We start from the raw sequence: 19523 nt of genomic DNA on the forward strand, positions 1-19523 counted from the left end.
GGCTGAGGTGACTACTTTTCCATCATTGTCTTATTCCAAACCTATTTTTGTGTATTCTTACAGAATAAAGGTCAAACCAATCCACCTGACATTGTGAGGCTCTTCACCATGTAGCAGTAGAATACAGGATCCCAAGAAGAAGAAAATAAATTGCGCAAATTGTGGAAATCTGTTTACTTTAGAAACAAGCAGATCTGTCAGGAGCTGGTTTAAAAAAAATGGAAGTAATGTTTTACAGGTAGATCTTGATTCAATTTTGACAAAGCATTAATCCCTCTTTTCCAGTTTCATTGATCTATTATGATTTCTACCACCACCCCCCACCCAATTTTCTGGGATTAATTTGTGGGTTGCAAATTTTGTCAATTTGACCTCTATGAAAATTAAATATATACATGAATAAGCAGCAGAATTCACAGCCAAAAGCCAAACTTTGTAGGTATTTCTCACATTAGCCTAACGTAATATACCAACTCTGTACATTTTCCCATGAAAATCTATTCTCACAAATCAGTTCCAAACTTTGATAAGTGTGTTACTTTCAATGGCAATGATTTCCATCTTGTTCAAATTGATACATGCTTAAAAAATTAAAATGTCATTATCACAATCTGAGGGAAAAAAAAATGCAGGTTTCTGTTATACAGATCAAAACTCATGTTCATTGTCTTTCATAAAGCAGAGAATTGTGATTCAATTGATTTGATTTTGTTCCAGATACTGCAATACAGCCCAACCTCTTAGATTCGAGGGAAATCATATTCAGAGCACCTTACAAGCAAGCAAAGCCATTCAGGGTCTCGTTGCAAGGTTATAAATGGAATATATGGAACATCGTATTTAATAAATCTGGCTGATTTGGTGAAATGCTGCTGGACATCATAATATATTCACGGCTGGGCCTGCAGATTATGTAATTTTCATTTAACAGGCCATCAGCTTGAATGTCTGTATTTGGTTTCAATACTTGACATCCTAGTGGGTAAAATGGAAAATCACAGAAAGCCAAATGCAGGTTAAATGGTTACTTTGACAACATCTCCATGGTGACCGTAAAAGTGAGCCTGAGCTTTATGTATCTTGCCACTTCATTTCTTTTTCCAATTCCCACTTTGATTGTGCTGTCATTGGTCTCTTATGGAATCCTGGCAAAGCTCAACACAGATATCCAGGAGCAGAATTAGTGGACGTTAGTAATATGAGGTAGACCAATTGATGCCCACTCAGAGAAAAGCATGTTGGTATTTAATTCTTACATATGCTTCTAAGTGGATATGGGTGGAGTTAGGAGTTGGGCCCTTAGCTGTTTTTGTTTTCCATTTGTGTGTGACATTGGATTTGCTGTCCTTTACCACAGATGTTGATTGACTTCTTACAGAATTTCAGTCTAGTCTTATTTTGTATCTAATTTCATATAACTGAAGCTTCAATTTTCTTGCATTACCTGGCGATCATAGATTTTACACTTTACCCGCAAGATATTTTACGACAGTTCATTGCCTAGTGCTGAATGGTATCGATACATTAATCTCCTGGGAAACATTACACAAAAGTGGACAGGCTAGATTGGGATGATAGAATATTTGAATGCTTATTTTATCAAAAACAAAAACAGAAGTTGCTGGAAAAGCTCAGCAGGTCTGCCAGAATCTGTGAAGAGAAATCAGAGTTAACGTTTTGGGTGCAGTGACTCTTCCTCAAATGTTTACTTATCTATTTTACTTAACTTGTTTCTGGAATGAGCTATAGCAATTTGCCCTCCTTTTTTTATGAAATGAAAGGTCAAAAGTATCTTTAGCTGGGGAGAAACGGACTGACCAGATCGTGCAGATCATTTGATTTAAATGCTTACAGGTATGAGAACTCTAAATAATAAAATTAATGTTTACCTGGTTGTGCCACTAACACAATAATCTAGAGTAGATCCAATAGGCTGGACAATGGGTGTCTATCATCCTAAGTTATATCGGCTAGCAGTATACAAGAGAATGTTACTTGTCCTACACTTAGCTTTAAGATCTGGCAGTGTGGCAGACTGTAAAGCATATTAGCTTTAAAACAGCAAGTTTTGGTGTTGGCAGGGAAGTAGTCTGGTTGTTCATAATGGTACTGCACATAGAGTGGACACAATCCTGATGCAGGGTGGAGCTGCAGGTTAACAAGATTGTTGTGTTTCCCTCCCTCACGCCTCCTTGAACCAAAAAAGAAAGAGTGAGGAACAGTTAGAAAATTTGTTTGTGACTTAGAAACAGCAAAGTCTCAGCAGTGACCAGTAAAGATGGCAGGAACTCAGGGAAAGCTCATGATGAGTGAGGCATGTAAAATGCGGGAGATTTTGGATTCTCAAGACACCCAGGATAGTCACATCTACATGAAGTGCCAGAGGCTAGCAGTCCTTGAACAACATGTGGCTGATTTGGAGCAATGGCTTTTCTCATTGCACACCATACAAGGAGGAGCAATGTTTCTGTGGCAGTCATACCAGAGGGTGGTCACTCCACATAACAAAAAGTAGGCAGAGATGGCAGTTACCGGGTAACCATTCACCAAAAGGGAAGGAGGATATTAATGAGAAAATAAGGAAGGAAAAGGAGGTATATGACGCATACTGGAATAATAATAGCAATAGAAATCAGGAAGGGTATTCTAAATGCAGAAGACAGGCAAAGGCTGGAATAAGGAAGACTAAAAGGAAGCATGAAAAAAGGATGGCAGACTGCTCTAAAACAAATAATAAATGTTCCTCAAGTATATTAAAGTAAAGATTAGTGAAAGTTAGAGCGTGGCTCATAAGGAACACATACAATAAGCTGCTCTCTGAAGCAAAAGATATGGCAGAGGTATTAAGTGAACATTTTGCATCTATCTATACCATACTATAAAATGGAGACAAGGGCCCAGTTGAAAGTATGGGTGTTAAGGAGGTGCACATTGATAGATAAAGAAGAGGTACTGAAAATGATGGCTGCACTCCATGTAGAGAAGTCATCAGGCCCAAATGGGATGTATCCAAGGCTGCTGAGAGAGGTAAAGGAGCAAATCACAAAAAAAATTCATGCCTCTCTGATCAATCCTGGGGAAATGTAGGATTGCCAATATGGCATTAAGAATGGGACACAGGTTAACCCAGAAAACCATAGACCTTGACATGAGTAGTGGGAAAACTGATCAGTCAACATGGCTTTGTCAAGGGCAGGTCATGTCTGACAAATTTGACTGAAATTTTTGATGAGGTGACACAGGCAGTGGATGAGGGTACTGCTGTGGATGTTGTATATTTGGACTTTGAGAAAGCATGTGATATGGTGCCACATGGCAGCTTGGTTAGAATGTTTGGGATTGATGGGTTCTAAGCAGTATGAATTAGAAATTGGCTAAAAGATAGGATACAAAGGGTAGGTATTTTTCAAATTGGAGACGATTTGATAGTGGTGTTCTCCAGGGATCATTGTTGAGATCTTTGCTTTTACTGATTTACATAAACCAATCAAAGATGAGTGTTGAGGGCAAAATATCTAAATTTGTAGATAATGCTAAGCTATGTAGAATACCGAATTGTGAGACTGAGACTGAGAGACTTCAGAGGCACGTTTTCAATTGGCCAGATAGGCAGGCATCAAGCAGATGAATTTCAATGCAGAGAAATGTGAGGTAATGCATTTTAATAGAAGAAGCATGTGTAAAAGTAAAGGAATTGATGCTACATCTCTACAAATCATTGGGTCAGATCACATTTTAGTATTGTGTTCAGTCTGTACACCTTACTTAAGGAAAGACATTGAAACCTTGGAGAGACTTCAACGAAGATTTACTGGAATGTTACCAGGAATGAGGAATTTTAGATACAAGGAAAGAAAAGAGAAATTGGTCGCATTGTCCTTGGAACATAGATGATTCAGAGGTGATCTTTTTGAGGTATTCATAATTATGAACAATTCTGACAGACCAAAGATCGATATTCTGTTCCATTAATGATGAGTCATTAACGTGGGTCAAAATTTCCAGATTATCAGGAGGGGGCGTCAGAGTGAGATGAAGAGAAAAAACTTTATTCGGAGTTGTTAGGATTTGGAATGCACTGCCTGGGAGAGTGGTGGAAGAGGATTCTGTACGAGATTTCAAAAGACAGCTGAAAAATATAGATTTGGAAGTAATTAATTTTGAGAGCTATGGAGATAGGGCTGGTGAATAGAATTAGCTGGGTAGCTCTTTTGGGTGCCAGTACAGAAATAATGGGTCAAATTGCCACCTTTTGTACTCTAAAATTCTATGATTCTATTTGTTCAAATCACATGTACAATCAACAGTAGGGGGTAAGCAGTGCAGGGGTACATGATAACTATGGGCCATGACATTCTTTCACCATGATAAAACCAGATACACTCCTCATGCAGGTGAAGATGGAGAAGATGGCAAAGTTAACAGTTAAAAGTTAACTTTCATCTCACCACAGTCCTCTGGGTATTAAGAGATTTTTTTAATTGAATCAACAGCCATGGATGCATGAGCACATCTTTATTATTATTGTTATTGATCGTCACCACCAATGGTTTTTCTTTCAAAAGCACGTACACTGTGATATGCCACATAATGAAGGATTACGGTCAGGCTGTTTAACATAATTCCTGTCCTTGGGATGGCCTGAAATTATGTTGCAGTGTGAAAGCTTATGTAGTAAGATTAATCATGGTTTCAGATATTGTTTAGTGATGTCTCAGAGGCTAGCGACCATCTAAATCATCTAATACTATCATACACAATATAATTGAGTGCAAAGCATTTCTGTTCATAGAGGCCAGAAGGTTGATGTAGGAACCATAACGCTTATAGAGATGTCATCTGTAATGGTTTACACTTGAGGGCGCCTTGTCATTGCAGTGAAACTGAATGTTGAACAGGATCAACATCAAAGTGAAGACATTGTTGCTTCTTTCAGGCCTAACATCTGACAATTACTTGATACATATCTGAATTGCAGACAATGTAACATGACAGATGTCCTTGGGATAGCTTGAAAGGACCTACAGGCATGATAGTCAACTTTGCTCCAAACATTGCCTGTGGCGCAGCCTGAAGTAAATTGTAACATTCGACAGCAGTCTATCTTCTAAGTATAAACAGTAAAATGTAGATTTGCTCAGCCATTTCAAATACATGTTGGAAGGAAGCAACTTTTCCTGGCAAACCCTAGGTTAGAGATGAACATGTCAAACTACATCAAGTGTTCTGGCACTTGCCTGTATTGGTTAATTTGTTGGTCAAACCTTCTAGTCAGCATCGGAGTTACTTTTCTGATACAGACCAGACAAACAAATTACCTACTTATTGTCGTCATTTTTTTTTCAGGCCAATCTTCTGATGTGGAATTATTTTGAACTCAGTTAGCACAAGAATTCTTAGAGGGAGCAACAGAGGGTATCCAAGAGAAACCACGTCCCCTTTATATGGCACTGACTGCTGTATTCTGGTAATTATGTTTAAATGTCTCAGAACAACGCAACGTGTAAGTGTATGACTGAGGCTTTTGTGGCACAGTGGTAATGTCCCTACCTCTGAGGTAGGAGGCCTGGGTTCAAGTCCTGCTTGCTTCAGAAGTGTGCAACTACATCTCTGAACTGGTTGATTCGATAATTTCTGTAAGTGCAAGAGTGCTTGGGTAAATTTGTCAGTCTCTAAGTGGGTAAAGTGTGCCTAAGGTAAGAGAGTAAGGGAATGCGGTGGGTGAAGTTAGTGTGTAGGGCATCAGGGTAGTAGGTGGAGATGGTGGCAGATGAGTAGGGTGATGACGTTGGGTTAAAGTGGTTGGGAGGATGTCGGCGGTCTGGGGAAATCAAAAGGTGTGGAGGCAGGTGGTGGGAGTTGGGGTAAGGACAGTTATTTAGTCACCGAGGAGTTGGCCATAGTTTTAACCTCCCTAACATTTCTTAGGGAATTAGCCAGACTTAGATCACCCCCAAGTCAATGTTTATATAAGATGATTCAGATGCGGGTAATTGCCCCTCAGAAGTTTAACTAGCTGGCCAATTCTCATTGTTAGTAGGTTGAGATGTGACGAGACCTGACACATATCGTTAAGGCATACCTGATCCCCAACCATCAGGAGGCCAAATATTGGGGTTAGTATTAATTTCTCTTTCTGTCATGAAACATTCAGCAGATTCAACAGCTCCCAAGGAATATTCATACTCGCTGCTTCACATGAACAGATTCAAGTGAGAAGATCAACAAGAATCTTGAGAGGAAATATTGCCCAGACCCTACTCCCCCAAAATGGAAGTCCACCAACCAAATAAACTATTGTTTTGACAGAAATATGATTGCAAATGTAAAATAAAACATCAACAATTATACCCACAGATATCAAAATAGAAATATATGGAGTAAATCAGCAGGTCTGGCAGCATCCAGAGAGAAACCAGAGGTAATGTTTTGGGTCCAGTGGCCCTTCTTCAGAGCTCCACAGATGTCCCTCCAGCTATTTTTGTTTTTTATTCAGATTTCCAGCATCTGCAGTTCTTTATTTTTTGTTTAGTAACTAAAACCACAGAATCTTGGAAGGGTATTATTAAAATGGAGAGGATTCAGAAAAGATTTGACAGTATGTTGCTGGGACTGGAGCATTTAAGTTACAAAGAGAGACTGGATAAGCTGGGACATTTTCCACTGGACCATAGGAGGTTGAGGGGTGGCCTTATAGACGTTATAAAATTATGGTGGATATAGATAAAGTGAATAGCCTAGGTCTACTCTCTAAGGTGGGACAGTTCAAAACTATGGGGCATATTTTTAAAGGTGAGAGGATAAAGATTTAAAAGGGACCTGTGAGGGGCAACTTTTTCACCTACAGGGTAGGGTCCAACATGGAATCAACTGCCAGAGGAAGTAGGAGCTGCTGGTACAGTTACAACATTTAAAAGGCAATTGGATAGGTACATGAATAGGAAATGTTCATTGGAATATGGGCCAAACATAGACAAGCGGGACTAGTTTAGTTTGAGAAACTTGGTTGGCATGGACAGGCTGGACTGAAGGGCCTGCTTCCAAGCTGTAATACTCTGACTGTCTATGAGGAATCCTACTTGAGCCTCAGAAATTCAGATAGACCCATCTTTTATGAGCAAGTTGCTTACTGTAGGCAGAACTTCAGCACAACATGACGCTTTCTTGTTCACAGATTCTTTCAAGTTGTTATGCTGTGGCATGTAATCTGGAATCTAATCTCTGCCTGTGCTGACCATTCTCTTTAAATGCAGACTGCAGCCCTTTGTAGAGCAGATTAAATTCTCCTAATTTGAGATACAGAAAATTAGATCTATTAGGATTCAGGCACACAAGACTGGGATAATGGGAGCTGCAGATGCTGGAGAATCCAAGATAATAAAATGTGAGGCTGGATGAACACAGCAGGCCCAGCAGCAAAGATGCTGCTGGGCCTGCTGTGTTCATCCAGCCTCACATTTTATTATCTTACACAAGGCTGGGATCCTGGATTTGGGCTACTGCTAACTACCTCTAAATTAGTATGCATGTACAAGCCACAAACTGTTTGCAGCACCATAATATTTGCATGTACATTTTCAAGTTCCTCAAAACCTATCAAGATATGCATGATGTCAAAATAAGTCAGTTCAGTTGTGAGGTGGAAAAACTAAAGTATTTTTTCAGAGAGTTGTTTATTTTTTCCAGTTTTAGCTGCTTTTCTACTGCCAGTTTAATAGCAGCTTAAGGCTAAAATTGCTTCCCAATAATACTAAACCCATCACATAAATCTGAAGTCAGAGTTTTAGCTGACCTGAGGGAAGCAGAGTGAGATTCCTGGGAAAATGGTGTATTACATCATGTTCAGGATAAATCTACTGTCCAAATCATGAAATGCTCATGCCCTGGGCATTTGTTAAGTCTATCTAAGCCACTTAAGTTTTCTTTTCTTACAATCTAAAAATGTTTCTGGTTTTTATGTTTGGTGAAACCTCTGACCCAGATCTTATTCTAAAGTTTAAGGATGAAGGATGTCACCAGTTCAGTCGACAGGAGTCAGGCAAGGATAAACATGGTCACAGTCACAGTCTCAAGATCAGGAGTGTGTCATTCAGTACTGAGATGAGGAAACATTGCTTCACACAGATGGTTGCCAACTTGTGGATTTCACTACCACAGAAGGCTGTCAAAGCTATGAATGTATTCAAGAAAAAGTGTGAATTTTAGAAAATATATATATATGAAAAGCATCAAGGGGGATAGAGAAAAAGCCTTGAGGTAGAGGATGATATTGAATAGCAGAGCAGACCTGAAGGCAGAATGACCTTGTCCTGCTCCTAGCTTCTACATTTTTATCCCAAAGTGCAGTGTCCAGCCTCAAAACAAGCAGTGCAAATGCAATCTTAATTTTGTAAATTGTTAGAACAGTGAAATCTATTTTCTAAGTTCTGTTGTGGAAACAAATTGTAGAGATGGTTGTGATGTGAAATTATGTCAAGCATGTTTGACAGGAAGAAAAGGGCAAAGAAAAAGATTTTCATGTCATTCATCCATTTCACACAATAATCTCAGGAGGGGTTCAAGTCTCCTCAGATTATGGCATCTTTAATTACTACATGCTGTTGAAATTGTTGTATTCTCAGAGATGAATTTAACGATTTACTCAAGTCAATTATTTACCTCTGTTTTACTTTTAAGACTTATATATTCAGACTTATCTGACTGTTTAAAAAAAAATCACTTGCACGTCAGTCAACAATCCTAATGTTTTTACTGGTGATTTGAGTGGCAGTGTCACAGAGGTAAATGCTGAGCATGTCACTAAGTACCAGTGTACTGAAGCTTGCGAAGTAGCAGGCCAAGTTGGACAACAAAATTTTGGTTTCCACTTTAACTGCGCTTAAGTTGTTGTCACATGTTACTTTTCAATTTATTCCTAAAATAACACAGCCTCACCATTATTATTCCAGCAAAATATAGACCATTATATTCAACTCATTAATGCTACTTATCTGTAGGACCACTTTTCTGATGCTATCTTTTCTGTTCAAGATGTGCCCACACAAATGTTAGAATAATTTGGAATGTTTTTAATGGGATTATCAAGGCAACTGACAATCCTTAAGATCCATAATTTTCTTACCTCAACTTGATTTAGATTGTTTAGTTATCCAACACAGAATGAAGAAGAAAACTTGGATTTCAAGCTTCAATTTAGAACAACCTAGATCAAACTATTAACATAATTCACCATTCAGGATATAGCCCTAAATTACAGGCTCAAACGCAAGAGAAGTTCTGCCAAATAGGTGAGGAAAAATTTAGAATAATAAAATATCAAAAGATGTACTCCATCAGTTTATTTCACACTACGTGAGGATCATATTGATAGGATTCAAATGCAGTCAAGCTTGAAACTAGCTTAAAAATTACTCAGCCAATTGGATCATCTAGGCACTTTGAATTGGGCATTGAATCTTTATTTATTGTTCTTCATTCTCAATCATTTAATATTTTAAAAAATAAGGATGCAAACAGCATGCCCTCTCCTGTCAAGCATGTAAATAGACCAGCCCATAGTATAGCTAAGATTCTGCCTATTCTAATTTGCACTCTTCCTTTAAATAAATATCTGAAAATAATTCATTCATGCCATCACATTATGCAGAAGTAGAATCAAATCACAAAAAAGTCTAAATAATGCTAGTCCATAATCCCTGTGCAGTATTTTGAATAACAAAGTACAATATATACTAGTGATAATGGGAACTGCAGATGCTGGAGAATCCAAGATAATAAAATGTGAGGCTGGATGAACACAGCAGGCCCAGCAGCACCTCAGGAGCACAAAAGCTGACGTTTCGGGCCTAGACCCTTCATCAGAGAGCTCTCTAATGAAGGGTCTAGGCCCAAAACGTCAGCTTTTGTGCTCCCGAGATGCTGCTGGGCCTGCTGTGTTCATCCAGCCTCACATTTTATTATCTTGCAATATATACTAGTTATGTCAAAATCTTTAATCATTAGTGACTATTTCTTTTCTAGTGGTTCTCAAAACTATATTATATGGACCATAAATGACTGTCAGGTTGTAACTTATCATGGAAGCAATTGATTTACCATAAAATGCAAAAAGATCAAATCAGTTTGATGTTTCTACAGAAATCACAGAAGCAAATTAGGTTACTATCTAGTTCAATTTCTAGTAAAACTAAGTTTTGTAGCAGTCTGTCATTCATCTCCATGCCACTTGTAGACAATTACACTTTCTTGGTTATCATACATATTGACACTTTGTACTTTCCTTCAGTGATGGGATAGCAATCATCCTTTATCTGATGAGATTTCAGATGATTGAGTATAACTCAGCTTTAAAGCAAAAAAAAATTGTTTATTTCCTCCATCCTTCTGCCAAATGTAGAAATTATGCAACATAAAAATGGGCTTTTTCACTAAAATACAGGGGGGTGGAGAAACACTGTAAACTATTAATACAATTAATATTATACCATCATAATTTCATGGATAATAATCAATAAACAAGATATGAAAACATAAAAATCAGAAGAACTGTGGATACTTTCACCCGAAATTCATTAAGGTGGAGTGCAGAGGGATAAAGCTGAGACATCTTCTGAGTACGGAACATTTAGCATCTGACAGTGAAAGGCTATGGGGGGGATGGTGAATACCTGACAGGAGGTGGAGTTGGGGAAAACATAATATTCCTCAAATAGTTGGCTGGTTTGCATAGTTTGATCCTGTTTCCTGCAGTCTTTTTTTATCATTTATCAGGCAAGCAAGGTCAGGAATGCAAAGGATACAAATTATAATGGCTCTTTTATTATTAACAAGGTATAAGATGTAGCTAAGATAACAAAGTGTGGAGCTGGATGAATACAGCAGGCCAAGCAGCATCTCAGGAGCACAAAAGATGTAGCTAGTTCAACCAATTTATTACATTTTAAAACATTACGTTTACCTGTTGCTTTCAGTAGATTCTAAATAGAGTGAACCATTATTCTAATATTATAAAATCTTATGGAGCTTCATGAATGGAAAATGCTGTTTTTAACTTTGCTGCTGATAAACCAAAAGAATGTAGAATGTAATTTATAGCAAACCAGCTTTGTTTGCTTTATGACTCAACATGTTAAGCTAGATGTGTAAACCATAGCTGTTACTGACAAATCCCTTCATGTCTGCAAACCTTTGCTGAAAATGGTACAGCACATGAATTTTTAAAAATTCATACATAATATATTATAAAAATAGGATGAGTAATGTGGTACATGGACTTTAATAAAATGCTCCATCCCATTTCTCAGAGAGACTGAGATGTAATCAATACTAAAAAAAAGTATCCCAGGGAAGTGACTTGAGATTTATTCCTTTTTGTACAATGTGACACACATTGGGGAGATGGTATTGAATTTCAGAAAACATTTTTAGAGTGGAACAATGAGAGTGCCTTTTAATATACTCCTCTGATAATGTTTTTAAGGATGAACATTATTTTTCATCTACAATAGATAGCTTTGACACAAACATAGGATAGTTGTTTCATAGCTTGCAAAAGAATCTAAGAAAAGAACCTACATGAATTTGAGTCTCTGTAATTCTTGACTGGATAGGACTTCTGTTCCTTTCTGCATTCGAGAATAGGTCCCCAGATGAAAGATCTACAATCCGTGAGTGAAGTTTCTGTAAAATTGACACAGCATTTGATGACAAAAATGAAAAACAGAAATGTTAAGGATTACTTCCAATGGACTCTCCTTCCAAATGAATAGATGCAGTGGATTTTTATTGAACTTACTTAGAGAGTTCATATGATAAAATACTTGCTTGGATGCGTCAAAAGTGATTACAATATAAATAAGGTTTGAGATGAATCAATTTTCATTATGTACACTCTTTTGTCAGAACATCTTGTTTTTGTAAGTTAGCTTTATTGCCTGGCTTTAGCAAGTTGGCAGCAAGCTTGATGCCAAGTTCAAATTTCTTTCTGGTGGTTCAGTTTCTTGAACAAAATTGTTTGCTAACCTATTATAGCCATTATACACATTTTTCTATTTATACAAATGAAAAAGTTTAAATAGTGTTTCAAGCAGCAAATGTCAAGCAGCAAAATATTACTTCGTAAAGTTACTGCGGCATATTTTTCAGACATAAATTAATTATAAATTATGTTTTAAAATCATTAATTTTCAATTTATTATTATTTAAGGATAATATTTTTAAGTAGGATGACTGACTTGTCATTGGTTTATTATGTGAAAATCTTTATGGAAGAGTAAACATTCAATCTGTATGAAATGTAAAGGACTAATTTTGCATGAAACACTTTTTGACAATGTTCTTGTAATTATTATATCATTCCTTTACACAATGCTTAATAGCTTGAAAAAATGTTGCTAAAGGGGGATGAAATAAATAAATGAATGGAATATATATCTAGCCTTTTCATTAATACAATATAATGTTAATTTCCAAGTTGCTTTCATTTACACCATACAAATTTAAACAATACTGAAATGTAACACATATTCAACGAAAAATAAGAAAGAAAGCATTTTGAATGACTAATGTGATCACCACTCACATGATATAGAAAAATCTTGACAGTACTAAATTTAGGAACCAATATATAAATGTTATTTTCAGACCCAGAAGCAAATTTGAACATCGCCTTCCTTCATAGCATTTTCTTCCAAAGAATTTTAACTCAAAGTCATTAATGTCATCCGTTAAAGATAATTAAAATGAATAGAAAATAATTGCACTTGGGATCTGGAGACTCAAAGAATCTTGGGCATTAATATCTGCATGTTATTTGATTATATACTCTATTCCTCAGTTCCAGAGCACTCAAGGGGCTGGTAAACCAATGTTAATTTACAACTCGTAATCTATGTACTAATTGCCAATGTTTTCTGCAGGTATTTTTCCACATATTTGTTACTTTTGCTACAGTAAAAGGTAAGGTTTATATAAATATTGATACAGCAGTACTGAACAAACACTGAATTATTGTTGCACAGCTACATGCTTGAGCAGGTTTTACAGGTTTTATTACTAGCTTTGCTGCATATAATAGCAAACTGTAATTAGTTGGTTTGAAATTTTGCATGAACAGCATTATTTTTACCAAAGATATTTACTTCAAAAATCTACTGCAATTTATCAACTGCTCTCTAACAACCATAGAAGCAGAAACTTATTTGGTGCTGAGGGAGGCCATTTGGAACATTGTGTTCTGCACTGGTTTTCCAAACGAGTATTGTCGCTTAGTGCTATTCTCCTGCTTTTTTACCATAACCATGTATGTTGTTGCTACACAAATAATCACTGAACAATCTCTTGAATGTCTCGGTTGAACCGATCTCCACCACACTACCAGTAGTGTGTTCCAGGCCCTAAAAAAATGCAAGGTGGGAACGTTTTTTATTTTGTGTCTCATCTTCTGCAAATTACATTAAATCTGTATCCTCTCATTCTCGATCCTTTTAAAAAAGGGAACAATTTCTCTCCATCTGCTTCATCTAGACCCATCATGATTTTGAAAACTTCATTCAAATTTCCTCTTAGCTTCTCCTCTCCAGGAAAACAGTTTCAACATGTCCAATCTATTTTCATATCTTCACAGTTTCCTATCCCTGAAACCATTCTTCTAAATTTCTTCTATACTCTTTTCAGTGTCTTCAAACTTCCTGAAGTGTGGGATCCAGAAATATTGAATCATTGAAACTGCAGAAGTTATTTTTCCAATATATTCTTCAATGTTTTCAGGCAAGGCTTACAATGAACATGGCAATTATCATTTAACTAAATCTTGCTTTGCTGTGAAGCATTGTCAAAGTTGCACCTTGAAATTATTTCATTTAAAAAGTATGCTAGAATCAGGACATTTTGTAGTTTGCCGGAGTCAAAGTATGGTCACTCAATATAGAGCAAGCAGTTTTCCAGTTAAATGTTTAAAATGATTTTCCTCCTACCTTGTGTTAATCATAGACCTGCAGTGTATGAATGAGTGAATAAATGAGTGAGTGAGAAAATACACATCAAGACAGCTAGGCAAAAATAAATATTGAACACTAAACCTCAATGTGAATCACTATATCAAGCCTAAGCTCTAACAACTGCACTCTCAATGTGCTGTATCTTTAGATGTCACGATTCTCAATGGATCAATGCATTTACACAAAACTCTCCTTCAAGCCATCAGCTTTTAAGGATTTGGAGATTTTTTTCTGTTTCCTCAGATGCTTCTTTTGGCAGTGTGTCTTTGAGCATAAGGAGTTTCCATCAAAACTGCATTTTCTCCACATATTCCTAGAATGAGTTTGAACTGTGCAAACTGATGCACATTTATAGTTCAATCACTGACCACTGCCGCTAGGTGTTCCACTGCTATTGCTGGACTTGCCCTCCTAAAGATCCATGATAAAGAATTTCAACTGTATTCACAGCAGCCCATTGAATCCTTTAAACTAAAAAGAAAATCAATAAAAAGTTTCATTACCTGGGAGATCCTAGCATAATGAAAATGCCAAGTGTGCTTGCATATATATTACTGTGAATTTACTGGTTTGTGTCTAACTCCAAGACCCAAGGTCAATAGGCCTAGGTTGAGTCGAATTGAACATATAAATATTCGGACAGATGCCTCTTTTTCTGTCTGCTACTGTTTGCTATTTCTATTCAGCTATCATCACAATGGTTCCATAGATACCAGCTCTTAAGCCTTTAATTTATATTGTCAGTAAGGTTTTAGAGTGAATTTGTAGCTCGGGTTGTGGATGCTGTGGTTGGTTGGCTCGTTGAGCTGGTTTGTTGTTCTGCAGACGTTTCATTGCCCTGCTGGGTAATATCTTCAGCGCAGCTTCCGATGAAGCAGTGTTGTGTTTTCCTGCCTGACGAACCAGCTCAGTGAGTGTACCAAACACAACTTATACTGTCAGTTCCCAGAGCTCTGAGTAGCCACTAGCCAGTCTGACACCTATGTTTGCAAGTTGGTGACTCAAACTGTTTCAGTTGTAAAAGAATGTGTGGGACCATTCACCAATTACAGAACATGTTTATCTAAAAATACAGTAACTGAGAGTCAGGCGTTCCCCCTCTCACTGTTGTATGTGCCAAAAAACAAGAGTTTGAACCTCACCGTGTGGTAGGCTTGTTTTCAGCATCTTCCTGTGTCAGGATCTACAGGCCTTTTTGGTTAAGTGTGATAGGGGAAAATCAGAGACTGGTGTAATTAGAAAGGACTCTTATATTGAATAAGAAATAACTTATGACATGTTAGCAATACACTGCAGGTTAATGATATGTTAGTTCACAAAACAATACTTCTTGAGATGTCCATTTCAAGCCCACCGACTCCCACAGCTACCTAGAATACACCTCCTCCCACCCACCCTCCTGCAAAAATTCCATCCCCTATTCCCAATTCCTCCGCCTCTGCTGCATCTGCTCCCACGATGAGGCATTCCACTCCCACACATCCCAGATGTCCAAGTTCTTCAAGGACCACAACTCTACCCCCACAGTGGTCGAGAACGCCCTTGACCGCATCTCCCGCAACACATCCCTCACACCCTGCCCCCGCCACAACTGCCCTAAGAGTATCCCCCTCATTCTCACACACCACCCCACCAACCTCCCGATACAACGCATCATCCTCCGACACTTCCGCCATCTACAATCCGACCCCACCACCCAAGACATTTTTCCATCCCCACACTTGTTTGCTTTCCGGAGAGACCACTCTTTCCATGACTCCCTTGTTCGCTCCACACTGCCCTCCAACCCCACCACACCCGGCACCTTCCCCTGCAACTGCAGGAAATGCTACAGTTGCCCCCACACCTCCTCCCTCACCCCTATCCCAGGCCCCAAGATGACTTTCCAAATTAAGCAGAGGTTCACCTGCACATCTGCCAACGTGGTATACTGCATCCATTGTACCCGGTGTGGCTTCCTCTACATTGGTGAAACCAAGCAGAGGCTTGGGGACCGCTTTGCAGAACACCTCCGCTCGGTTCGCAATAAACAACTGCACCTCCCAGTCGCAAACCATTTCCACTCCCCCTCCCATTCTTTAGATGTCATGTCCATCATGGGCCTCCTGCAGTGCCACAATGATGCCACCCGAAGGTTGCAGGAACAGCAACTCATATTCTGCTTGGGAACCCTGCAGCCCAATGGTATCAATGTGGACTTCACCAGCTTCAAAATCTCCCCTTCCCCCACCGCATCCCAAAACCAGCTCAGTTCGTCCCCTCCCCCCACTGCACCACACAACCAGCCCAGCTCTTCCCCTCCACCCACTGCATCCCAAAACCAGTCCAACCTGTCTCTGCTTCCCTAACCTGTTCTTTCTCTCACCCGTCCTTTCCTCCCACCCCAAGCCGCACCCCCATCTCCTACCTACTAACCTCATCCCACCTCCTTGACCTGTCCGTCTTCCCTGGACTGACCTATCCCCTCCCTACCTCCCCACCTATACTCTCCTCTCCACCTATCTTCTTTTCTCTCCATCTTCGGTCCGCCTCCCCCTCTCTCCCTATTTATTCCAGAACCCTCACCCCATCCCCCTCTCTGATGAAGGGTCTAGGCCCGAAATGTCAGCTTCTGTGCTCCTGAGATGCTGCTGGGCCTGCTGTGTTGTTCCAGCCTCACATTTTATTATCTATAATACTTATTGAGAGCCTGGTTCCAAAGTGGAGGAACAATGTACAGCTTGATTTGGATTGTCAAATATTAAGGATGCACATTTTTTTAAGCATTCAACATAGATTTGTTCAGAGAGTGGTGAGAGATCTCTGGAGACTTGTTTTGTTTACATTCATTTAATGAGGTTCTTGAAAACCTTCAGATGAATAGCTCAGCACACAGACCCCAGAAAGTAAAGGCCAGTGCAAACAAAGGCCAAAAATCTATGGTAATGTGAACAATAATAAGGATCAACTGGTGAAAGCAAGCAGGGGGTCTGTTATTGTGATCCTTTACAGCAGCATGCAAATCACAGCTGGAAAGACAACTTTTGTTTTTTGTTGTGTGGTCTTCAAGTAGGAAAAGATAGTGGTTTAAACTAGGGGACTATGATAAAAAGATGCTGCAGTTTCAAAAAATGAGTTACCAGATCTCCTTGTGAGTTCTATCTGTAACAGTGACATGTTTAAGCAGGGAGTGGGATGTGGAGAGTAGGAGATGGAGTGGGCCAGTGAGCAGATGCTAGACACCTTGGCTTCATGGGAAAATGTTCAGAACAGTTTTGTTCAGTGACAGATCTTTGGCTTTTTCATCCTAGGCCAGTTACATTTGTATCTGTGTTCAGGATGCTCAACATTCTAACAACTTCTTGATCGATTCCTAAGTGAGTAGCTACAGCTTTGTGTTTGAAGAAACATCCAGCTTGTGAAAACAAAAGCACCTAAATATCTCTCTCAATTTCTCCCTCTACACCTCTCTTTTGAGTGGAAAAGTGAAAGAAAGTCCTGAGAAGTGAACTACTCTGTTGTCTCTATAAATTCACTGAAAGGGAAACTGGAAAAACTGAAGATGCTGAAAGGGTGAACGCTCAGTTGGTGAGTGTAAGATTGAGAATTGGTGTGTCTCCAATTTCATGTTCTCATCCAAGAGTCAAAATGAATCAAAAGGGAACTGAAGGTAAACATCTCATCAATATCTATAATCCAGATCAGAGCCAGAAATGTGTCAGTGATTTTATTTTTGTTTATACCCCATACATAATAATTGTGTCTTGTCATATCACTGAGTGTTCTTTTGTATATGTAAGGATTTTGTTGATAATTATAAGTTTGCAGCTTGTTTTTCTTTGCTGCCGTCTGATAAAAACCAATCTGTTTGCAATAAATAGCTATTTTCTTGTTCAGTACAGAGTCCTGGTGAATGTTTTATTTCAACCTTGATTTGTCAGTCAAGTAAACTGTAACTTTTCAACTACTTATTTTTCACAAAATGCCGACTCCAGAAAAAGTGGGGATTGATTACCAGCACATTTCCCAGGTGAGTCATGACACAACACTGATATTTGGCAGCTACAGCTTCAAAAGGCATCAAGCTGACTAGAACATGCAACAAGTCCTGACCTATAAGAACTCAAGCGATGTCACTTGTGATGAGGACTTTGGAACATTAAATGCCATAGTTTGATAATTTGGTATGTCCAATGAGTAGCTCTGAGTAGTTAGGAATGGGAAACAGCAGGTATTGAGGTACAACGTATTGCTATGAAAATTTCCTTTATACTCAAAGCAATCATGTGTAAATCTAGTATCAGCATCATCTGCTATAAATCAAACTTAATAATCCCTATTGTAGCTGTATGCACTTAATTGTGTCACAATAAATTTATTTATTGTCAAATGTTCCAAACAATGTGTGTTGTTTGCAGACTCACATTTCAACTAATCTGTTCAGTGCTTGCAGCCTGAATGAGGGAAGCTGCCTGACTCCCTTAAATGATTTCACGGGCTAACCACATTGTAAAACTGCACCTAAAAGTGATCAATTCAATTGAAACCCCTTCTTTTTAACAAAGTGTTGACTTGCTAGCATAATGATGAACAGTATTTATTAATGAATTTGAACTGGTAGCTATAGTGAACTTGTTTACTTTATGCAATACCATTTAGAAGTCAAGTACAAATAGAATTTTAAGCTTGATTTAAATGTAACCATCATGACAACAAAACATTTAAGAATATTGGAATCATGGAGATAAAACAAAGTACTCCCTCATACCCAAATACATACCTTGATGCTAGGGCATAAGCCGCTCACAACCAGTATCACTCAGGATAAGAGGCACATACGGTATTAATACCATCCTAAACTGCAGCCTTGCAATTTCCAGTACCCAATACAAATTGAGGCAGTGAAGAAGTGGAATACTGCATGAGCACTGCTGAGCATTAGTAGCTGTATAGTCACATCCACGGCCCAATGAGTAACTCAAACTCCTGTTGCACTTTTGAGCCACAATGACAGTCAGATATTTGGTGATAACGAACATCCAGCATCCTGACAGGGAGAAGGTGAATGTAATTGATGATCTAACAGATGGTGTGCTTCCCAATAAGAAGGGAATCTCAAAATAGATAGATCACCTCCAGAAGGCGGAGAGAGAAACCTGGATAGCAATGAAACAATATCAGAGAAGTCAGCTGGGAGAGGATGTAGACACCAAACTGGACAATGCACAGCAGTGGCAGACAATTTGGAACTGGAGTAACAGGGTGGATGCTCATTCCTGGACTAGAAATGTGTCCTACGTACTGGTGGTGCTGCAGCTGGTAACTCATGTTGGAATCACAACTGAAAGGGCAATCGTATTTGTCGTAGACAAATAGGTACTGGCACAGTGTTGCTTAACAGTTTGCAGGAAGGAAGGCCACAGTTACTATGCAGGTAGGTGATACTGCCACACAGACTAATTGGAAATCTTGAATCTGACCTACCAATGGACCATCAGATCCTGGGAGCAAGGAGGGATAATCACCATTGATAGTGGTTCCTTTGTG

At 38.7% G+C, this 19523-nt stretch overlaps 1 protein-coding gene across 11 annotated transcripts in view; it reads right to left on the reverse strand.

Annotated features, from left to right (window-relative positions):
• nckap5l (NCK-associated protein 5-like) overlaps positions 1-19523 on the reverse strand; it is a 752792-nt gene that overhangs the window by 107747 nt on the left and 625522 nt on the right. For all 11 annotated transcript variants that reach the window (XM_059647402.1, XM_059647401.1, XM_059647405.1 and 8 more), the window contains one exon: positions 11575-11679. In XM_059647402.1, coding sequence (XP_059503385.1) covers positions 11575-11679 — 105 coding nt within the window. The remainder of the gene's footprint in view (positions 1-11574; positions 11680-19523) is intronic.

Source organism: Stegostoma tigrinum, chromosome 7 (genome assembly GCF_030684315.1).
Source record: "Stegostoma tigrinum isolate sSteTig4 chromosome 7, sSteTig4.hap1, whole genome shotgun sequence".
NCBI lineage: Eukaryota > Metazoa > Chordata > Chondrichthyes > Orectolobiformes > Stegostomatidae > Stegostoma > Stegostoma tigrinum.